Source organism: Astatotilapia calliptera, chromosome 4 (genome assembly GCF_964374335.1).
Source record: "Astatotilapia calliptera chromosome 4, fAstCal68.1, whole genome shotgun sequence".
NCBI classification, from domain to species: domain Eukaryota; kingdom Metazoa; phylum Chordata; class Actinopteri; order Cichliformes; family Cichlidae; genus Astatotilapia; species Astatotilapia calliptera.
The window spans coordinates 16,091,421-16,116,210 of record NC_137425.1 but is presented as its reverse complement, the minus strand read 5'-3'; the positions used below and the strand labels follow the sequence as shown (position 1 = coordinate 16,116,210).

Sequence of the window (24,790 nt, the reverse complement as noted above, 5' to 3'; positions counted from 1 at the left end):
AGGAGCCTATTGACGATCATAAGACATCCCAGCACGTATGCAAATCATGACACCTAGGAGTCTGGGCAAAACATTTGTATGTAATGAGTTGGGAATGAAAACAGGCTGTTTAAACATTTGCCTTATTTATGTCAATTATCAGGGTACAAAGAAGAAGGGAAAATGATCTGCAATACATATATATATATATATATATATATATATATATATATATATATATATATATATAACATATATATATTAGGGGTGCAACGATACTCGTATCAATATTGAACCGTTCGATACAGTGCTTTCGGTTCGGTACGCATATGTATTGAACAATACAAAATTTTTAATTTATTTTATCAACTTTTCTTCTGACGATGCTGTCTGTGTTGAGAGCTCACTGGATCTGCGTTCGACTACTCCGCCTAGGCTGCACTGTCAAGCGCAGATCCACTGAGCGCAGCGCAAGCTAGCAAGACAGAAGCTAAGCTCGTTGCAACATGGCAAATTGAACCTCCCCCATCCTCATTCAGATCTGGCCTTTGGAACTATTTTGGTCTTCATGTGACGTATGACCCTGAAGGTAAGCTCGTCATGGACAAAAGTAAAACAGTATGTCGGATGTGCCAAGCAATGCTGGGAACTAGTGCGTTAGCGCAGTTTGCTCGTTAACGTGTTGACGCCGTCCAGCCCCACGCAAGGGGCGATCCGCGGTAGCTCGTTAACGGAGATTTGCCGTGTTGTGGCGTTAATGTCAATGTCAGCTTGCGTGCTTGTTGTTTTTGTCTGCTTCCACTTGTCTTTGCACTAGGGTGATGTTGGTGTAAATGTGCAGTCATATTTGTTGTGTTCCCACTAGTGCTGTAAGCGTTAATCTGAAATGACATTAACGCCATAACGCGGCAAATCTCCGTTAATGAGTTACCGTGGATCGCCCCGTGCGTGGGGCTGGACGGCGTCAACACGTTAACGAGCAAACTGCGCTGACGCACTAGTTCCCACCAATGTAATTGAGCATTGCTTAGCACATCCGACATACTGTTTTACTTTTGTCCATGGCGCTTACCATCAGGGTCATGCTTCACATGAAAACCAAGATAGTTCCAAACGCCAAATCTGAATGAGGGCAGGGGAGGTTCAATTTCGGGTAGCGTTGAGGCAGCTGCCATGTTGCAACGAGCTTAGCTTCTGTCTTGCGCTGCGCTCAGTGGATCTGCACTCGACAGTGCAGCCTAGGCGGAGTAGTCGAACGCAGATTCACTGAGCGCTCAACACAGACAGCATCATCAGAAGAAAAGTTGATAAAATAAATAAAAAATTTTGTATTGTTCGATACATATGCATACCGAACCGAAAGCACTGTATCGAACGGTTCAATATCGATACGAGTATTGTTGCACTCCTAATATGTATATATATATGTATATATATATATATATATATATATATATATATATATATATATATATACACTTAATCACTGTGTTTTAGGATTGTTAGTCAGTTTTTGCTCTCATGGCTTCTAAAGTCCAAGCAAAGAAACGACATGCAGGCAGTCACGCCCTCAAGTGTCTCAGACAGTGTCGAACAAGAGTTTGGAGGGCACGACTTTATCAGCTATGACAGACACACCTCACATTCATCAGATTTAAAGCCTTACAGAAAGAAAGACGTGAGGTGTGTCATCCCAGGTATTAACAGAAATCTGCCCTTTGGCACAGCTCCATTCTCACTAGATTGATGAACACTTCTAATGCCCCAAGGTGTCTGCAGAATGGATGTGCATTGATCTCAGTGCACTCTGTCTGTGGGCAATACAGTACAGGGTTTGTGTGTGTGTGTGTGTGTATATGTGTGTGTGTTCTCATTTATGGTTTGTTACCAGGCAATACTGAGACAGAGTTGATGTACGTGACTATATTTCTGTATAAAATGTTACAGAAGTGCCATTGCCCAGCAGCAGAAAGAGCAGAGCAGAGCTGTGTCACCTTGGGCTTGAGACCAAATTCACTGCTGCATCATGGGAGCAAAAAAACAAAAAAACTTTGGACGGAGGGCAAAACCCCCCCAAACAAACAAATGGAGCAGCTTTTTCTGTCCTCTCTATCTTTCTCTCTTTCTCAGTCTCTTACAAAGATAAAGGGTTAAAGAGATGTTCAGCTACATTCATTATATTCTTCCGGTTAATGGCTAACAGTAAGTCACCAAGGACCATTAATAGTTAAAGAGGACTATCTACTTACAGCAGAAATTTCCTCATCCTAATACTGGAGAAGGGATTACTACATAAAATGACACCTTGGCACCACACCAACTCCAAGTCATATTTTTTTTTATCTTTTTTTTTGTTTTTTTTGCAAAGCTACAATAACAGTCATATCTACCATCACATAAATAGTTTACCAACAATAAGCAGAGTGCCTATTCAGCCTACAGCAGTCTGCAAGCTTGGACGTTGGATGACTCGATCTTCCACAGCGAGTGTCGACTTGGAGGTGACCTGCACTGCTAGGGTGAACTCAGCACACGCAAGGAAAAGTCTGGGAGGGCTGCTCGTTTTATGAAAGCCCTACTTAACATGCCGTGGAGACTCTTCTGCGTGTTAAACTGGAAATGACAGCGCTGTTTTACATTGCTTGAGAAAGAGCGTGAGGATCATGTGGCAGTGGGCACACTGTCAGTGGCTCTGCCTGAGTGAATCACCCCTTGAGGTGAGATGTTTAGTGCCCACACTCTTACTGAAACTTTGCCTTTTGGAAATGACTCCCAGCAGCAAAAGACACAGCTGTTCGAAGCTCTTCATCGGCAGCGTGCAGCACGGCCCGCAGTAACTTTGACGCCCCACAGAGGACTTGTTTTTATAGTTTTGTCAGTTTATATGTTACAAATGGTGGCTCATACTGAGTGCTAGATGGTCGTGATGTCTTTTTATCAGTCTACAGCCATCAGTTACTTACAGTAGATTTATTTTTTTGCATGAAGGAAACCATCAACACCTATTCAGTGCTGGTCGCTGCTTTGTGAATACTTTTTTGAACATCAGAAGCCTTGCTGGTTGTTTTTCCACCTTGCTTTGCTCAAAGGTAGTTGAACCATTTGCTCAATAGGTGTTTTGACATTTTCAAGCCTTAAAAGATACAGGCAAAGCTGGTCACCATCGAGACAAGCCTGAATACACCCGCTGCCCCACCCCTCCAGTGATTGAGGGTAGGGGAAGCAACTCGTGGCTAAGAGCTCAAGAGGAAATGCAGATGGGCTTCCCATTTTTGTCATACTGGTACACCAGCATCTTGATGCAGTGGGAGTTGGCTGGTGAGATCCAGGGACTGCTTGTGATGGAGAAGTTGTGGCTGGCGTAGAATGGCGGCGGCTGCTTCCGGCAGTGGACCAAGGCTCGCAGCACATTGGCCGCCATGCTCCGGAAACGCTTGCTGATGAAGCAGTAGAGGAAGAAGTTGATCCCGGTGTTGAGCAGTGCTAGCATGTTTGCCAGATCCGTGAGTACATGGAGCAGACGGCTGGCAGTTTGTGATGCCGGGGGAGACGAGTAGAAGTGGTAGAGGATCACGAGGGTGCGCGGTGCCCACAGAACAGCAAAAATGGAGGTGATGGCGAGGAGGATGGCGGTGGTCTTGCCGGTTGAATAACCACGCAGACGGAAACAGCTACGGCGTCTGCGCAGCTTACGCACAATGACGGCATTAAGGGAAAAGAAGACCGTGCAGGGTAGGAGGTACACGGTGGCACAGTGGGCCCACACAAGGATGTGCTGGGCCACCGTTCTTTTGTCGCCCTCTTCTCCTCCTCCTTCTCCTTCTCTTCCGCCCCCTCCTCGATCACTACTACCCAGTCCAGGAAGGCTGTGCCAAAACTCAGGCCACCAGTAGTAGGGAGCTGCAGAGACCAAGCATCCAACGTAGACGGCGAATATCACTCTGCGTGTGCGGGCTGGGTAGGAGACCGTGTGGTAGCGCAGAGGGTGACAAACAGCGATGTAACGATCAATGGTAAGAGGCACGGTGATCCAGATGGAGGTGTGGATGGAGGAAAACTCCAGCACCTGAACTGCGTTATTTAATGACGGAGGCAGCGGCGCTGCCAAAATAAAATCCTCCAATATAAAGTCAACAAAAACAATGAGGAACAGAACGAGGATGTCGGCGGCTGCCAGAGCCAGGAGATAATTGTAGGAGGACTTCTGACGACGCAGCACCAGCTGGGACAGGATTACCACAGTCAGGATGTTAGCTAGGAGGAGGTGGGAGGGGGATGCGGACAGGTGATTGAAAGAAGATAGAGGAAATAGGGAAATGATGAGGAAGGAAAAAGTATCATGAGATCGGGAAAAGGTATGGGCATGGATTAGGGCAGGGAGAAAACAGAGAAATTGAGTGTTAGTGAGCAGATAATTGAAAGCGCTAGCAATAAACAAGACAGCAACAGAGAGGGAGTTGATAGTGATATGTCGGTCGCGAATGAAATGGCTCTTAGAGCCAGATCTTTGACGTGAACAACGCGAGACCTGGCTCCTTATCGCGAGCCGTGGTTTTTTTTTTCTTTCTCGCACCCTCTCTCGCACTTTTTTCCGCTTTGTGCTTTGCACTGGGAAGAGGGGGGAGGGGCGATAGTTACACTCGCAGTAGCACAGGAACAGAGCGGGAGGGAGAGACAGAGAAAGAGAGCCAGGGACAACATCACATTAGAATGGTATAGTAATCATCCACAACTATTTTCAGTTGCGGATGATAAAGGATTCAGAAAGTTTATTCATGCAGGTCCATATGACAGAGATTATGCATGTTCTTTTTGTTTTCATATTTTAATTTATTTAATTGTGTTGTGGTTTGCAGTGTTTTGTGTGGTTTCACTTTAAATTGGTTTAAAAGGAAAAAGCTGAAAATTTAAATAGTTAAAAGTTGAAATGTGAATAATTGGGTTTGTATTATATGATTTATTTATTACATTTTATGTGGAGTGAATAAATAAAAGTATATTTACGGTGACCCCTAGAGACAAAGCACGTACAAACTTCAAAACACGTAAAAACTCCAAAACACGTACAAAAGACAACAGAAGTGCTCCAGGATGCTAGGCGCAGTGTTGAGCTTTTGTTACCTAGTGGTTACCTAGTGAATATATATGAGTGCTTGTGTATAAATACACAAACAATACACATATGCTTTCAGTTGTGTAATTTAAGTGATCTAGGTAGCTCTGTTTTGGAAGTTCAGTTAAAGCTAGAAATGTGTTTTGGAGTTTGTACGTGCTTTGTCTCTAGGGGCCACCGCATATATTTACATATAAACATATATAAATAAAACCACTTTTCGGAGCCGAAAGAGCCGGCTCTTTTTAGTGAGCCGAGCCGAAAGAGTCGGTTCTCTAAAAAGAGCTGGAAATCCCATCACTAGGAGTTGATAGCAATAGAGATACTGCAGACAGGTAGGTGCTAACACAAGCTCAACACAAAAAGCAGACACCAAAATTAGGAGGCTAGAAAATTTAAACTGAGCAAAAAAGAAAGCACATCAACAGCACCACCTAAAAGCAGGTGTAAAAGCATGCCGAGTGAACTCTGTGCCCTGTGACATTTTCTTGCAGTTTCAGTCCACAGTATACAAAAATATTCAATTCTGTCATTATTCCCAGACAGTGTTTTCCATGTTCAAACAGCTCCTATTCTGTAAACCTTCTCTAGTTTATTGATCCCCTTCATCTACACCTGCTGTGTGATTCCAGCAGCACCTGCCTGTGCCTTTGGCCAAATTGTTATCTGCAATAAAGAGCGAACCCACAACAAAAACAGGAGGGCAGCGTGCAGCATCGCAGCCTTGGCAATTTGCTGAGTTCACTACTATGTGCCATCCTGCTGCCGGCAATTTCGGTCCTAAAACAAAGCACAAGGGCACCCCATCTCTCCATTTGCCTCTGTTTTCGATTTTTATTCCATGTGCCCAGCAAGCTCCATAATAACTTCTCATCCAGCCTGCCAAGTTTCTCTCCCAGCTGATTTATTACGCATTTGTTTTACAGGTAAATACCCAAGGTGGAGTGCAAAAAGGCCTGAATGTGATTTAGCTCACGACTGCATTTAGTCTGACTGCTGTGCATCTGAGAGGCACCAGCACAGCTTTCTGGCTCTCACGTGGACCTGCACATCCCATTTCTCCAATCAGTGCAAATTGCACATTGCTCCCAAGATAGTCCCATCACGTCAGCAAGGTTTATAGGCCTCACTCAAACCCTTCCCAAACTTCGAGGGCACAGCACACAAAATGCATGCTTGGCTTACTCTGTAATATGAATGGAAGTAAAGACTGAGACAAAGACTAAAATCAGTGAAATGAATCATCAGCATTGCTGGTACATTTTAAAATTGAAAACATTTCATCACCGCGAGTGCGAGGAAGGAGGGTACTTAATTTGACAGTTCAGTACACATCGTTTAATTGATTAACTGCTCATTCCTGTTTGTCTAATAAAATCTAATTGGGGACCTATGCTTCCACTTATTTTTTGTTACTTCTGTGAGGTGGCCTCCATGTGCTGGTGTAGCGGGTGCAGTGCCTAGCCTCAAAGGTATTGATCAAAGCTGAATTCAAATGAGACCTTCTGGGATGCTACGTGTCTGTAGATCTGACATGGTCCCTGGGTCTTGGAGGAGTATTCTTGGATCCTTTTGTTTTGAGCATAATTCATACTCAGATTTTATCCTGTGTTACTTTTGAAAATTAAGCTTTCTGTGTTGTTTATATCTGTATTTTATGTCTTACTAACAAAAAACCTGCCCTACGGATGGTTTTTGCCAAGTCTGTGGAACTTTTTCACGTCATTTATATATGAAAAGACATGTTGTTCTTGAATGAATAATCTTTGCAAGCTATATCTTCACTGTATAAGAAAAAGCAATTACAATTACAGGCCCTATTAGCATTACTGTTTGATAAACATTTACAGATATGAATGAGAACACATGATACTTGACTAAAAATTGCTTAGCAAATTGTACAACATGCATGTAATGTAGATGTAATGGCACAGCTCATTTTGAGATCAGCTACTACACGTAATCATACGTCTATAATTAATCTCTTCATCCTGGTATTCTATGGCAAATGCCAATGGGGCTCCATGGCAGTGAGTACAGGGCCCTCAGCCCACTCATGTAGTCGGTTTCTGATTGCTTGGTTAGCCTACTGGTGTGGTGGGAGACACAGCAAACCTGGCAACGGAATTTATTGATGTGCCGTCCTGGTGGAGTTGGACTACCTGCATAAGCTCTGTAGGGACCAGGTATCGCCTCATGCAACCAGCAGTGACACTAACCCTAGCCAAATGCAAAACTATTGAAAGAACAGTCAGAAAAGATGACAAGGGAGAAAAAATGGGAGCAGCCTCCGCTTATTTGTGTTTTTTCATTCCTGTTGTTTCATTGTTGCCCCTCTACTGCACCCGTTGGTAATTTAATTAGCACCAACGCATCTGAAACGAATCCACTCTGCTAGTTGACTGACTAGGCAGATATTACAGAAGGTTAACAGAATTGATGCTATACTGTGATTTAAGTGTCCCTTAATTTTTTTGTGCAGTGTATTTCACCATCAACACAGCCTATTATGACACTGATCAATAGTGCCACAGATTAGATACAGGACTGGGAGGAGATCCCCCTAAGACCCAACCCAGCATCACCTCAGAGACATGCCCAGATGTTGTGCATATAGATAGATGGGTGGCTAATCCAACCCTCAAAGGGATGAGGATTATGACTTTCACTGTTACGCCTACACAATGTATGTCAGTAAAAAGTTTTAGCTTGAATACTTTGTTCATCACGATACAATGTGAGCTTTAGGTTTTCTCTTGCTTTTTCTTTTAGGCATCAAATAGTGTAATTTTTTGTGATCTGTAGACTTACTTCAACAAATCTGACTTAAACTCAATGCAAAACAAATTTGTGATATTCTTGAGGTCTTCTCAACCGGCTCAATGCATTTCTCTTGAAATATTTACTGTTTATTTCTACACATTTTTCAGTATTAGTTTGCTAACAGTTATCTTCTGCTTGCTTAATTGGTGCATTGCTACCTGTGGTTGTTGTTGTTTTTAAATACACCAGTGCCACCAACTACACACTAGAAGAATAGATTGCAAGCATCAGTAGGGCTGCTTATCAACTAAATGGGTTTCTAAGTGAAAAATGGACTTTCTCCTAAAAACTGTGCTGCATAATGCTCAGGATACCTTTAATGGACTCTGGCTATCAACTTTCATAACCAAGGTTATCTATCTTCCTGAAACGCTGATGCTGACATTTTGAAAATAAACGTTATTTTTCCCTGAAAGCGATGATCCGTGAATTCTGTTTGCTACCACTTTATTTGAAGGTGTGTCATCCTGAGCCATGGGATGAGTCTTTTTTGATGTTTATGGTCGATGTCAGTGAGTGTTTTTAGGTCATTTATGTTATTTTAAACTAATACCAAAATGGTTTGAGACATCAATGTTATGATAACATGACATTACCAAAGATTAGGTTACTGTACAACCGGGGTTTCATGCCTTGTTCAACCTGCACCGCTGTAGCTGAGGTCAAAGAAAACATTCAAGGCACTTCAAGTAAAGTCTTACCTTCTGTTCTGATAATATTCAGTGAAGGCAGCCATTTATTTAATGCATTTGAACCTTTTTTTGTCCTCACAGGAACGTAAGTGCAGTGTGAAATTCAGAGACACGTTTTGAGTCACTTGTTTCCAGTTTATCCAGAGATTTCTATTTCATGCTCTATTAGTTCAATAACCTAACTAACGATAAAATACACACAACATTGCATGTGTGCTTTGCTGTTGCTGCATAACCCTCTTTAAGTCAAACCTGCCGGAGACACGTAAACATTACACTTTACACAACAGCTTCACAGACATCAAAGCACTCAGTGGCAGTCACAGTCCACACAGTGTGTCTGTGTGTGTGTATGTTCTGTGATCCTTGTGCCTCCCTCTGCAGTAAAAGATCTGGGATTGGATTAAATATGGCAGCTTGAAGTCTGGTACATCACACTTCACAGCCTCTGCCACTGTCAACTGATTAGAAATTACAAAGCCAGCTCTGGATAACGACTAAAGTTGTGCGGAGGATGTGCAGCAGACGACACAAACGCACATAGAAATGCATGTGCGGCTCCACAAATGTGCATAAAAAACACACAGATCGTTAGGGAAGCACCAATTCATTAACGATCTATCAATAACCACAAATGAGACGTCAAAGCTGCTCACAACACCCAACAACTTAACAAATATCAGTCACATCACAATTGCACAGCTCACTATCCTCTCCATAGCTGAGTTGCTTTCGTCTTAAATCTTGTCTGACTGTGTCATCGATTCTTTGAGTTTAAAGCTGCTTGTTGTTGTTTTTGATTTTAATTTTGGTAGATTACAGATTACACAACTCAAATCAAACAGTAAGAGATGTGGTACTTAATCGTTTGTGCTATGAGGTGTATAATAACCCCAAATGAGAGACAGTATAGCGATTTTGTGTCATGTGAAGGTGTTTTAATCTTTTCCCTTTGATTTGACAAAACTTTAATAACAAAAAAACCCTTGATTTTCTTTTTATTTGACTGTTGGCAGTTGATTTGGGTAACAGGGGTCAAGTTTGGTTGGTTGCTCCCAGTTACTGAGCACATTGTCGTTGCTGTTTGCAGGACATTAAGTCAAAGTCAGCGCATTGATTTTTAGACCAAAAAAACATTTGGATCTTGGTAATCGGCTAACTGAGTTACTGTCTGAAGGAAAAATGTCATGTCCTTCTTCTGGCTTCTTAAACGTATGGCTTTGCTATATTTTTTTGTCATTCATAGCATTTTGAATACATGTGGGTTGGGATTATTGATCAGATAAATTTTACTTTAGGTTAACAAGCCAACAATGCTCAGGGTCTAGGAGATGTCACTGGGGTCATACTGACATAAAAGTATACTTAGTGACACCATGATTTTATTTATATGTAGGCTAATTGCTTTTTGTTTTGCTTCCTTACTCAGTGTATCATTGTCTTTTGTACTTGTCTAGTCACATGACTCTTAAGTACTTTTACTTTATTATTACGGTCATCACATCATCTTTTTTCCAACTCAGAAATGGCTTTATTTGGATGAGAGGACATTAGTAATCTGCATCCATAACTGTATGAGGACTCAAAATTTCACTCACTGGGCTGTACTATACAGCAAGCTATACCTCAACTGACAACAGCTAACGGCTTAAGATGACCGCATTGGTAGCACTGTTAACCATCGCTGTGAGTCCATCGCCATTACAGTGGTTCTGAGGGCTTGCCAGACAGTATTTTCCTTAGTGATAAGCCTCATGACTCAGACAAAACCTCCATATCTGAGCTGATATAGGAATTGAAAACATGGGAATTGGAAGCAAAGAAATCATTGAGTTGTTTTCAAAGTTTTCACCAGAAATTAATTATTTTTCAAGCTATATAATCTGGTAATTTCTGAGCTTTTGCGCTAATACAGTATAATAATGGATTGGATTTATATAGCGCTTTTCAAGGCACCCAAAGCGCTTTACAATACCACTATTCATTCACTCTCACATTCATACACTGGTGGAGGCAGCTACAGTTGTAGCCACAGCTGCCCTGGGGCAGACTGACAGAAGCGAGGCTGCCATATCGCGCCATCGGCCCCTCTGGCCAACACCAGTAGGCAAGTAGGGTAAAGTGTCTTGCCCAGGGACACAACGACCAGGACAGAGAGCCCAGGGATCGAACCGGCGACCTTCCGGTTACAGATGCGATTCCCAACCCCCTGAGCCACGGTCGCCCAGGGGGCAGAAAAAATCCACTCCTGTCTTCAACCTACCACTACTGCAAGGTTACAAAAATTGAGAGTTGCATGACCCTGAAAAAACAACACTGAAGTCTGGCTTGTGCTCTTGTGCTGCCATTCGTGAAGGTGACAACAGTGTGAATAATGAACTCTTTAGTCACAGCCCCCTGTCACTCCAAACAGCCACACCTGTACTAATGTATAATGTTAATCCTGCAATTTAACCAGACAGCAGCTGGTGAGTGTTTTTAATCAGTGTGTTCCATGCAAACTATGGGGAACATCAGGAATCTGCTACCGAGCAAAGCAATCACAAGGATGTTTTCATGAAGCAGTCAAGGAATGCACGATTTTTCCTTAGCGACTGGTGGTTGCCAGGGAGTCACTGACCAATCTGTAGACCTGTGTAACTGGGGCTTAAGCAATCCATTTCCTGGGTACTGTCATCAGTCACTGGGAAATGATTGGTCTTTTTTTCCCACTTGATGCTATCAGACCTAGGGGAAATGTGGACCAGCAGCAAGTGGCACACAGGCTAGAGAGCACTGCGTAGCTAATTATAAAAAACTGGATTAATAGAGAGGACACCAAAGTTAGCGTCTTGCTCATTTATTTCTGGGCTACCATTCATTCACTCAACCTATACACACAGTACAAGTCACATTAAACCAAGCATTCTTCAAATAGTTACAGAATGCAAACTTTAAAAAGCAAAAAACGCAATAATTCAAAATAATTTTACTTATTCAAATACTCATAACTTAAAAAAAAACACAAAACCCAGCTGAAGGATAACTTACAGCATAACTCAAATAGCTCATTTAATGTTCACACAACATTCCCACAACATTCGCGCCATATACGCTATTACTCTTGAACGTATTGTTACCAGAGCGTAAATACAACATGGCGGCAGACGACTGCGAATGCCATGCTCATCAAATCACAGGCTTTCCCCTTAACTCATGTACTCCCTACTGTCTGGTTAACACTAGAACAAACTCTACAACACATTTTCTGAATTTGCAGATTGCTTCTATCACAACGCACACCTGTATGACTGGGGCCTTATCTACCTGACCATATACCGTCACCATGATTGTCATGCAATCAAATAAATGAATGAGATAGCATGATGTGGTTAGCGATCATGTGTCTGTAAAACCTCTATAGACACCAAAACAGTTTTTTTCTTTTACTGTGAAACCTTGGAGTCATTTTTGACCAGGATATGTCCTTCAACGCACATATTAAACAAATATGTAAGACTGCTTTCTTCCATTTGTGCAACATCTCTAAAATTAGAAATATCCTGTCTCAGAGTGACGCTGAAAAACTAGTTCATGCATTCATTACTTCCAGGCTGGACTACTGTAATTCATTATTATCAGGATGTCCTAAAAACTCGCTGAAAAGTCTTCAGCTAATCCAAAATGCTGCAGCAAGAGTACTGACAGGGACTAGAAAGAGAGAGCATATTTCTCCTGTTTTGGCTTCCCTTCATTGGCTTCCTGTTAAATCCAGAATTGAATTCAAAATCCTGCTCCTCACATACAAGGTCTTAAATAATCAGGCCCCATCTTATCTTAATGACCTTGTAGTACCATATCACCCTATTAGAGCACTTCGCTCTCCCACTGCAGGCCTACTTGTTGTTCCTAGAGTTTTTAAAAGTAGAATGGGAGGGAGAGCCTTCAGTTTTCAGGCCCCTCTTCTGTGGAACCAGCTTCCAGTTTGGATTCGGGAGACAGACACTATCTCTACTTTCAAGATTAGGCTTAAAACTTTCCTTTTTGCTAAAGCATATAGTTAGGGCTGGACCAGGTGACCTTGAATCCTCCCTTAGTTATGCTGCAATAGACGTAGGCTGCCGGGGATTCCCATGATCAATCAATCAATCAAAGCTTTATTCGTCACATGCAGGTTGCCCTGCAGTGAAATGGGACCCCCCCCCCGACCTTACACATATAGCACAAACATTACATGGGGATACAGGTCGGAGATTGGTAGAATCAGAGAAAAAAAACACTACAGTGGGGAAAGTACAAGAGGAAAAAAAGAGACCCCTACTCATGCTGTGCTTCCATGGTAGGACAGCATGAGAACAGGAAACACAAAAAACTCCTCTGCACAAAGAGCACATAAATGTCCACAGCACAACATTATGAAGACATGACAAGCTACAGGGGTGGGTGGGGGGTGAGGAGTAATCCGAAGCGAACACAGCATTGATGCTGGTTGTACTGATGCATTGAGTTTTTCCTTTCCAGTCACCTTTCTCACTCACTATGTGTTAATAGAGCTCTCTGCATTGAATCATATCTGTTATTAACCTCTGTCTCTCTTCCACAGCATGTCTTTTATCCTGTTTTCCTTCTCTCACCCCAACCGGTCGCAGCAGATGGCCGCCCCTCCCTGAGCCTGGTTCTGCCGGAGGTTTCTTCCTGTTAAAAGGGAGTTTTTCCTTCCCACTGTCGCCAAAGTGCTTGCTCATAGGGGGTCATATGATTGTTGGGTTTTTCTCTGTATCTACTGTACTATATAAAGCGCCTTGAGGCGACTTTTGTTGTGATTTGGCGCTATATAAATAAAATTGAATTGAAATTGAATTGAAATATAAATACTCTATTTTCACTTCGGTGAAGCTGGACATTTTGATTGGTGTTTATGGGGACTGGTTCGCTCTTAGAGCCTCAAGCGGTGATTTAAGGAACTGCAGTTTTTGGTACGTGCAGCTTTCTTCATTTCAACACTATAGCCTCTTTTCTACTACTCGACTTGACTTGATGGGTATTTTAGGGTATTATACAGGTATTTTGGTAAACATAGCTTCTATTCTACGTGTTTGGGGAACATGAACAGCATTTTGGATCACTGAAAACTAAGTTTTTGAAAGAATTCCAGCCATGGTAATAATTTACATGCGTTTATATGTGAACAGGGAAAACCGAGATTTTGTTCTGCAACGTCTAAAGTGTCACACTGTGTGCCATACTATTGTTTGCGGCTTTCGATTGGCCGATATTTCTTCACAGTTTGGGTTCTATGTTTCTGTTGACAGCACCAGAGATATTGTAAATAAATTTTAAAAATCCCTATTTGAAAAATATATGCTCCTTTCACATTATTTTTTTTTAAACTAATTTGGGATTTTCTTTTATTATTGTAGGGTCTCACAAAATAAAGCACCTTAAGGCAACTGTTGTGATTTGGCCCTATATAAATGGACAGTGTTGGGGGAGTAACAGAATATATGTATTTAAAAAACTAAATATGAGTAACTGTATCCATCACAGTTACTGTTTAAATAGGTGATAATTAGAATACAGTTACTTTGTTGAAATAAATGGATTACACGGCGGTCTTTTCCTGTTTCATATGTCTCTCTCTAATTTTGGTAATTCCACGCTGGTGGAAACCCAAACAAAACACACAATAAGAGGCTTTAATGTAAGCGTCCTGTTGGTGGCGTCAGTTACACAATAGACCTGAAGCCACCACAACAGAGCCAGCAGTGCACGGGCAGGAATGCATTTCTTACTTGGAAATTCTGACACCACTTCACATTTAAAGAAGAAAAGGATGGGCGAAATCTGACTGTGCAATGCAAACTCTGTTGCCGCAACTAAGCTGCTCTCAGCATCAAAAGACTCCACCTCCAACCTAAAGAAGCATCTGCTTGTAAGTTCTTTAAAAAAAAACAAAAAAAACTAACGTTAGCCTACTGCAACTAACTTGTTTTAGTTGTGGTAGCTACCTGGGTTATGTGCCACTTCAGTATCTCGATGTACTATTGCTGTGTGATTTATTACTATTACTGAAGGCTACTCGCCACCAACCTAACATTGTTAGCTGGTGCTAGCTGGGGTTAGTTCATAGACAGCAGACTGTTAGACTTGATGGATAGCATTAACAACGTGCTAGCTGCAGATAATCATGTGCACTTCTGAAAGCAGACAGAAAGAAAACATATTACTGATACAGAATTAGTTTTCTATACGAGATCACTGCAAAAAGTGCAGCCTTACCGAATGTCCACCCTACTCTTACTCATTTTATATTGAGATTTAAAAATCTAGTTGGTATTGGTATGGCGAGTAAGCTTCAGTCATAGTAATAAATCACACAGCAATTGTACATTCATGTAGTTGTAAAAAGCGTGACAATATATTAAGTAATCCAAAGTATTCAGAATACTTTGCTCACATTAAGTAACTTAACAGAATATGTTACAAGTATTCTGTACTCTGTAGTGGAATAGATTTTAAAAGTAACCTTCCCAACACTGTAAATAGATTTGAGTAGAATAGTGGGGTTAGTTTAAGTGTGAATATGAGTGTCATTGGTTGTCTGTCTGTGATAAGGAAAAGCAGAAGAGGATGGATGAATTAGTTTGTCTTATCACATATTTTTATGTTTATTGCTAACTTTGTGCTGTCTTCCAGATGGAGATCCATTACAAATCAAACACATAATAGACGTCACCTTCAATCCATTGCCTCACGTTCTCTATTGTACCTCTGCCCATCCGTTTTCCTCTCTGTGTACATACTGCTGAACAGAGGGGGAGTGACATAAAATGGAAACAGTGAGGTGTTGACTGTCACAGGCTGGGTATTATTCTGTTTGGGCTCCCCAGCGAGGCAGGGCACTCTACAAACAAACAAAGGGGATCTGTTGAGAGCTTGACATTTCCATTTAGCCTGAGCCACCCTGCACTGGGTTGCCTATTCATTTCAATTGACTCCTGCTCTTTCCGTCGTCTCTGGAGCGGGGGTAGATCTGCTCGGCATTCAGGTGGTATGGGGTGGCACATGCGGGGCTCGTCTCAGCAGGAACAGGGGAAGCCGAGGTGCAGAGAGGTACACCCTGCGCGCACAGAAAGGCACATGCGACAGAAAAACATTCACCATCCTTTCCTTTTTTTTTCTTTGTGGGAGAAAAAAATAAGCATCTCCATCCAAGAGGAAATTAGAATAACCTGTTGGACGGATAATCGGCTGTTCTGTGTCTGTCTACTTTTGATTGTGTGTGTTTGCACGGGTGATTACTTTGGTGATCTGTGTGCCTTTATGCATGTCTCAGCTCCCCCCGCTGTGCCCCTAATATAACGAGGGACAGGGCCATTGACGTTATTTAGCGGGAAAAGGGAAGGCAGAGTGTGCTCCCTGAGGTGTGTAACGAGGCTGACTCATCCCACCACTAAAGGGACGTGTTCAGCCGGGCTGTCGACAAATGACACAGCACAGTTTAACCCCTCACAACAGCAAGTATAACATAGAGACAGAGAGACTGACACGTTCTTATACAACTGTCATCAAGTTTTCTCACGGGCCCCATGTAAAGCAGAAACAATATTGTAAAACGGAAATTATGATCTAAAAAAAGAGAAGCATTGCATCATTGCAATTAGGGAATTTTTCTCCCCTTTATAATCTTGGAGGAAATCGAGGTCAAGCTTTAATGGCTTTTCCGGAGGCTAATAAGAATAGGGTGAAGTGTGATCTGAGGAAGGTGGCAGGTGAGTGAGCAGGGACAGAGACAGACAGACAGAGAGGTATCGAGGACGGGCGGCAGGAGGAAAGGAAGCGAGGCGAGAGACGGAGAGTGGGTGAATATCAAAAGCTTGCTTCAAAGGTCACAGCACTTTGTTCCTGATGACCAGCATTTCCCTTTTGTCTATCTCTAAGTGTCAGACTGGACATGAAGGGTGGCGATTCCTTAATTTCTCCAAACCAAAAAACAGGGGTGCGTCCCCACTACAAAGCAGTGAAAAGCAAACAGGGAAGATAAAAAATGATGGTTTTCTTTTTTACAAAGCATTCATTTGCATTCAGTATGGGATTTAAATGCAGTGACAGTCAACCTGATTCCTGATGTGTGAGGTGAGTGCTAACAGAGGATTTCAGAAGAAGCCCAAAGGAGAAATAAATTCAATAACATAAAGCTAACAATGAGAAAAATCAGAGAAGGGGAGACGGAGATGTGTACGGAAACTGAATATTTAAGTTTAATGGGCATATTAAGAGAAAATAAGCCCTCTCCCTATGTGCTGCTAATGGTATTGATGTGACTGCAGTGCTTTGCTGCCTGCTCACCTTAACAGCCATTCATTTTACAGACAGGCCACAGTGAGTCAAGGTTTGGGCACGACTGTCCTCACATCAAGGCTAAGGCTGCCGCCGGTGATAAGGTGCAGGTATTGTGCACTGAATGACAAAGACCTGCTATTAATTTTTTAAGGATTAGTCAACTAAATCAGCAATTGTAATGTTCACCTAAGGAAAATGTAGCACGTGTAATTGAGTGTGATGTGTGAAAAGAAAGAAAAGGAGCACATTTGATAATAGATGTGAGGAGGGAAGAAGGGGAAACAGATAGAAGATCAGGAATGTTAATCATTAAAAGTCATCTAATTAGCCATAGATTTATATGTTACTGCTGTCCAAAGAATCCAAACGACTTACACATACCGAGTTTGCTGTATTCTCTGCAGCCGTGACAGCATTTTGCTGCCTACTGGTCAAATAAAGTCAGTTCTTGTCACAGCACATCTCTGATTTATTGCCTCAAGCAACACCTCCCTCCTCTCTAGCCTCCTCTGTTCTCCCGTGCCATCTCTGGCCCATCTCTCCCATAACAAGCTCTCACTCTCCCCCTATCTTTCTCTGCTTTCGTAAATCAGTACTTGAAATCTGCTCATGCTTCAGGATATACCCTCACATCCATTTCCTTTGCATGCCCCACCTATTTTAAAAAAACATCTTTAGAGTGATTGGATTTTTATCAACAAGTTACCAACCCACTACAGACGTCCCGCTGCTGGTGCATATTGACAGATCAATAGCTCAAACTGAAAATCGATCGGGGTCCGTCTCTTCATTATCCTAAACAGCGGCTGACACTGGCCCCGTACACTGCAACATGGAGGCAGGGGTTGTTAGTGCTGAACCTTCCCAACCTTTCCCCCCCTGCGTGGATGCAAGAGTGTGAGTGGGAGGAGACACCTGAACACAGTCACACTTGTGAGGAGCTTTGAGGAGCGGCGAGGTACCATGCAGAAATGTGAGCACACATATGTTTGTGCACAGGGAGTCAGGGAGGAATCCCATGGGAGCTTTACAGCAAGCGACTGAAAACAACACATGTGATTCTCTTTTCCCACAATTTTGAAAGTAAAGCATCAAAAAGAGCATCATTTTCTGGTCTCCCACTGAAACGGCTGAAGTGCTTTTTCTTTTTACTGAGATAACAGTCTCAGTCTTCCCAAGGTCAAAAATGTGCTACATTCTTTGACAGTGTGCAGACTTGGAGTTGAATTGCTCTACCAGAACATTTATTCAGCTACTGAACATCACAACCATTTTAAGATGCTTTACTCAAGCGTGCAAAGGAGACCTGCTGTGCTAATTTCCAACTCTATATTTTTAAGTGGCATGGTGCAAGTCGCAATTCAGAATAATCTTTACATGTCTTGTGCAGACCCTTTGTTCTTATCCTGACTTTCTTCTAATTCCTTCTTACTGTAGGATTCATGCTTCAGCAGGAAATCTATGGCATAGCTCCATGGTGACTGCAAACCTCTCTGAAACCTTATGCTGTAACCTATGGCATAACCTTATGACCACCTCCTGTGCATTTACTTTTTCACTGCAGTTTTTTAAAATGTATCCGTTAGAGAATAACAATCACCATCTCCATATAAGGAATAATAATCTAATATAATGAGCATAAGGGCTCAAAAATGTCAGCACATACCTGGAGAGAGATTTCTGTCAAAACCCAAGACGAAAAAAAAAAAAAGCCTCAGTAATTTATTTGCTTCTGTCGGCGATGACCACACAGTAATAAATACATAATGCACCAGAACAAACATAAATGCTGGCAACGATGTCGGCCACTTGTTAAAAGTTGGTGCTGGTATTGGATTGATACTTTGGTTTTGTTTTCTAATTTCAGTATTCAGCTCGATGAACTTAAATAAAAATATATTGTAAATGAAAATGGGGGGGGGGGGGGATATGATTTTTGCGTCATGTCTATTTCTTTTATAGCTTAAAGCACATTTAAATAACAGAAGTTGGCCTAGAGTGCTTTATAGACAGGCACGTTTATATTCTGACACTCCCAAAAAATAGATTCAAAATACATGAAAAGCTGTGTTTTGTTGTGTTAACTATACACTGTATAAAGTAAAGATCATAGCGATTTAGTGTTTTTTTTAAACGTGTGTTCAATTTGCAAACTGCAAATAATGATTCATCTCATAAGTCGGGACACACTGATCTGCCTGATCTGCTATTACGGATACTGATATCAGTAATGGTATCAGCAATACTGTCCCTGTTTTTACTTGGTATCTGCTCGATACCAAAACTTGCACAGCACTAAGACTTACATAGGTTACATCGTAGGCTCTGCACCGATTCGCCGGAGAAGTCTAAATCAGGCCTTATTGGCTACCAAAATATTTGAAAACCAAGAACACTTACTGTTACATAGATACGCAGATGCTGTGCTGTGTTGTAGACTGTCTTGTATGGAGTATAATGGGCCGATGTGTAGAATAGCTTTATCTCAACGGGGACAGTGTATCATGAGTTCACTGGATTGTGCGTTACTCCATTATTCAAGCCCAAACACTGTGCTTGTTTTGGTAAAATTATCTTTTATGACTAATTAAATGAAGTTTTAATTGTTAATTATTGGAGGCAATAGAGTTTAATTTAATCTCCTTAGCGGCTTTGTGCCCTGCTGCATTATCTCGGGGCGCAGACATTTCATTAACGTGTTTTGCGTGTTTAATTCAGATGCAGAAGTCTTCAGGCTACGCAAAATGGCTTCTGTTTGCAGAAAGGGCTGATGAATCACCAGGGGAAGTAGGATTTAAAATGTGTAGGTACAGGTCAGTAAACAGCTCCATAAACAACAAATTGTGTTTGAGAAATGTTGGACTGTGTTGGCCCAGACATTAGGGGGACCCTCTCTCGAGGACCCGCTTGTCACACAGCATTGTTCATTAGCTGATGGCTTCCCACTCCACAATTTTTGTCTCACCGGCGAACGCTCTGAGACATGCTGTACTTCACCTCTATAATTCCATCATGTCAAAGGAAGAGCCAGAGAAACGATGCCTTCATTGTACTGCTTGCTATGCCACCACACGCCTGCTCTGTCTCAAGCAGTGTGCTGTAGTGAGTGGAGAACGAAAGAGAGCGGGTTAGCGATTAATTAAAAATGTGGCAATTCGTTTCAGCTCTGTCGTCTGTAGCACCCCGAGTCGGGGCTCAGAGGTGCTACTTCAGCCAGCTCGGCTGTTATTAATCTCTCCCTCTCTATTAGTGCTCTGATCTTTCTCTCCTAACTCCACTTTTCTTCTTCTTCTGGGTGTCCGCATCTTCCATTTTTTTGACTCGCTCCCAATTCATCTGCTTTTTGTTCTGCATTTCCAATTCATCATCTCACTATAGGTCACAGTAATCTTTCCCGGCCGCTCCACTTGCGTAATCCCTTTTCTTATCGCCTTCTTCCCGCCTTGCTGTGACCCCTGTCTGCCCGCCGCACTGCAGGTCAAAGTCTGTCTGCACGGATGCGATGCTGCCTCGCTAAAACCTCATTTCAGTTAACTAATGAATCACTGGCTGACGATCAAATTAACAGCCTCCTTTCCTTCCTATGTGTCTAATATGTGTGGTTCTGCGGGTCACGCTGCTACTACTCACACATGCTGCGCTCATGAAACATTCATGATTCAGCTTGAGTGGAATGAGCTGTGTCATAATGATTGAATAAGTCGAACCTGCTGCCGCAAAGTATCAGCCCGCTGCACTCAACTCAGCCATTAATTCAGACGACTATTGTAGGATTGCCTTACACTCTCAGGTTATTGTTACTCAGTGATTAAACAACCAGCTTCAATCCAATTTGTAAAGACGACTCAGCAGCAGAATCAAATACAATTTCGGCAGAAAACGACAGCTAAGTAAATTGCTTGCTCTGCCATCCAGGGGAAACAATTAAGCGAGGTTTGATCAGAAAGAACGACTTTTACTTTTACAAGACAGCAAATCTCTGGAGCGACTGCAGTCTTGGCACGCGAGAGCTTTTCACTTTGCAATGCAGATCTGTTTTGAACCAGCACAGCTTAGCTTGTTGATAACATCTCACTCCCTTTATCAAGGAAAGAGGTTCGGCGATAAAGAAGATGTGTTAATCGCGAGGATTAGCATGAATAAGGCATCAGAAGTCAGTGCTGCTGTTCACCAAAGTGAGTCCACGTCATGTCAGAACTCCCAATAAATCAGATCATAAAATTGAGGTTAATTAGTGTAACCTCCAAATTATGTTTTACACTCTTTAATCCCAGATTGAGTTCAGTTTTTGGGTAAAAGCAGACAGTCCACTGGGTCTTCACCTAATCTCTTATTAGGCTTCAGCACTTTTCCTCTTTCATCTGACCTCCAGGTTTTCTGTCTGTGTCTCAGGCTGTCTCTGTTACACACACACACACCTCACTTTGCCTCCCTGTGTGAGACTAGGTCAGTGCTCATAGATCACGCATTGGGATGGAGACAGTAAATGGGTCTGACAGTGTCTGTGAATGGACTAATCATTCAATGGTATAGACACGACAAGGCAGTGTCATTAATTCAGGTCATAGAGAAGAGACATGTAACACACACATACACACTCATCCCAGAGGTTAACCCATGAGTCCCACAATTTGTCATGCAAACATACATATGCCAGCTCCAGATTAATAAAAAAGATGTCATCTCTTAGTTTGAGATCAAATGTCTGGGAAATATTGGAAGAGAGTAATTTCACTTATCAGTATGTCGCTCCCTATTATCCCTGAATCTTTCCAAGTAAGAGGCAAAAGCATAAGAAACTCCAAATGGACACAAGCACAGACACATACATGCTTAGTGCATGTGCACCCACAAGTGTTGGCCACAAGGTCAGGCTGATGAATCAACAGTATGTGTGCATGAAGTGACACTCGGGAGCAGCTGTGCACGACACACTCACTTAGTCCTGCAGGTAAGTGCACAACAAATCAAGATGCAACACTGCACGCCACCAAAGCCAGACTGTCATCAAAAAACGTGAGCAAATTAACACAGAATAAGGCATGCAGGTGAAAGAATACACTCATGTGCACGTCTCTTACCTGGTAGGCCAAGACAGAGCAGGACACTATAATAGATGACGGGTAGTGGTCCGAGAGGGCATCCCTGGGCAGCTTCAGAGGGATTCTGCCCTGTGCTCCAGGTGCTCCCGTTTGGGGGAAAAACAGGGAAGTGGCTGTGCTCCATGGCCTCTTCCTGGTCCTCTTCCTCAGCTGAGCTCAGTGTCAAGAAGCGTGCTGGCCACGAGATCGAACCGCCTGGAAGCCGGTTTTGGGGAGAGGGTGCTCTGTCCTTGGGTGCCAATCAGCATGGGTGTGTGTACGTGTGCGTTTGGCAAGACCGCAAGGTTGAGTGAGTGAGTGAGAAGGAGGGAGGAATGGGAAGAGATGGAGGAGAGCGAGATAGGCAGCAGACGGGGGAGATGCGAGGGATGATATGTGTTAGTAGGTGACGGAAAAAGGAAGGTGGCGAGAGGAGCTGAGAGGGAGGCGTGAAGAGGTGAGTGTGAAGGTAGAAGTGGAGAGGGGAGGATGCTGCCTGAGTGTGTGAGCGAGGGGAATGAGAGCGAGTCGGGAGCGCAGCGGGGAGGAGGAGAGAGGGAGGGCAAAGAAGAGGGAAAGAGAAAGGGCAGAAAGAGAGGGAGGGAGAGACGGAGACTGAGAGTGGAAGCAGCAAGCGGGATGAGGATGAGGGGAGGATGCTTAAGGAGAGAAATAGGGGTTTGAGGGCAGAGAACATAAAGAGATCATAAAACTGATGGGGAGCCAGATGTGATAGACGAGAAAAGATAAATGGGGGGTTAAGTCAACTGTGGAAAAGGACATAGTGCATTTGCCCTTGTCATTGTGTTTGTTTTCTGTCAGTGTGTCTCTTCATTGCTTGGTGGCTTTCTGATTGCATATCGAGTTAGGGGACAGATCACAAGCTGGGTCCATTAGTCTTTAAAATGTCTTTACATCCACAAGCCAATTTGCACATCCTGGATGTCACACAGAGTATAATTACATATGACCAGACTTGTGTGTGCATGTAGGTGTGTGTGTGTGGTGGGAAATGGGGGTTGGGATTGGCTGCACAGTCTAATTCTAATGCAGTGTGAACAGTTTGAATCTCCAGCTAAAAGGTGCTAATGAACTCTAGGCTGACACTTAAAAACTCAAGTATTCCACCTTAAGACAGATTCCAATTTCTGGTTCATCAGTTGGTGTGACAGCAGGTCTGCAGCTGCCTGTTATTTTCATTTTCTATTAATCTGTCAGTTATTACAAATGATCCTCTGGTTGTTTGGTGTGTAAAATGATGTGTTTATTCCTCAGACTTCTCAGATATAGTAGACTGTTTTCTCCATCCCACTGATTGCGATGTAGCTGAAACTCTTTGCTACAATATTACAGATAAGTGTTGGACCATTTAATAAATTGCTCTTGAGTTTCAGAAAGAGAGCAGTAATGAGTAATTTCATGTAAGCTGTTCTAGGCTTAAAAAAAAGAAAAGAAACCACTGTAACGACCTGTAACTATTTTTCAAATGTTGCCAAGCATGGCAGAATCACGAAAGAGGAGCCTTTGAAATGCTGAGATTAAAAAGACACGGGGATTGTTGTGCTCTGTTTTTGACACATCAAATTTGTCAGAGTTGAGAATTTCAGGAGGTTAAAAAGCTGGGTTGTTAGTTTACCCTCTGATCTGCCACGCTGAAAAGGCAGAAGTAATTTTCTAAGTTATTATCAATAGTTGTTGGAGTTTTTCTAATTGCACCAGTACAAAAAGATTTGTTTAAAATTTTTAAAGCGTCTCTCATTTCCATTCAGTCCGCATTCTGCCGTTCTGCAACCGTTATTGACTTACGTTTTATTCAGGTGGAAATTTTAAACAATAGCCTCGATCTTAGGAACGCTAAAGTTCTTCGTTTAATAAAAGAAAAGAAAAAAAGACTCACAATGACCCATAATCATTCTAATGGAACAGAAAGGAGAAAACAAACAGCTCTTTAGATTCAGTGAACAATATCAGCAAATATATATTTAATTTTTTCTTCTATCAACACTTGTTAACAGAAAGCCCAGTGACTAATTTTTTCACTTTAATTTTTAACATGTACTCTACTTAGGTACGAGTTTGAGGCCATTTACGGTACATTTCTATGATAGATTTATTTGCAGATCAAGATTTTCATACAAAATTCACTCATTAGTTGTGTCTTGCTAGTAGCAGCTTTGACCCTACTTTGCCTTTAGGACTGCTTTAAGTCTTCATAACATAGATTCAGCGAGGTGCTGGAATCATTCCTCAGCGATTTTAGCCCATGTTCACATGATAGGATCACACAGTTGCTACAGTTTTGTCAGGACCACATCCACCACATCCCAAAAGGTGCTTTGTTGGACTGAGATCCGGTGACTGTGGAGCTCATTTGAATATAGTGGACTCATTATTTTGTTCAAGAAATGTGAAATTTGAGATCATTGGGGCTTATTACATGGTATGCTCTGTTGGTGGGAGTAGCCATGAGAAGATGGGTGCAGCGACCGTGTGGCGACCGTGGCTCAGGGGGTTGGGAATCGCATCTGTAACCGGAAGGTCGCCGGTTCGATCCCTGGGCTCTCTGTCCTGGTCGTTGTGTCCCTGGGCAAGACACTTTACCCTACTTGCCTACTGGTGTTGGCCAGAGGGGCCGATGGCGCGATATGGCAGCCTCGCTTCTGTCAGTCTGCCCCAGGGCAGCTGTGGCTACAACTGTAGCTGCCTCCACCAGTGTATGAATGTGAGAGTGAATGAATAGTGGTATTGTAAAGTGCTTTGGGTGCCTTGAAAAGCGCTAT

At 42.5% G+C, this 24,790-nt stretch overlaps 1 protein-coding gene across 1 annotated transcript; it reads right to left on the bottom strand.

Moving 5' to 3' along the window:
* Positions 1 to 1,472: 1,472 nt before the first annotated feature.
* On the bottom strand, positions 1,473 to 22,888 carry gpr139 (G protein-coupled receptor 139). The gene is made up of 2 exons (XM_026165015.2): positions 22,011 to 22,888; positions 1,473 to 4,233 (listed from the first exon to the last, which is right to left on the bottom strand). Exons 1-2 carry the CDS (start codon positions 22,153 to 22,155, stop codon positions 3,221 to 3,223), a joined length of 1,158 nt encoding a protein of 385 aa, XP_026020800.2. The 5' UTR covers positions 22,156 to 22,888; the 3' UTR covers positions 1,473 to 3,220.
* Positions 22,889 to 24,790: the final 1,902 nt, after the last annotated feature.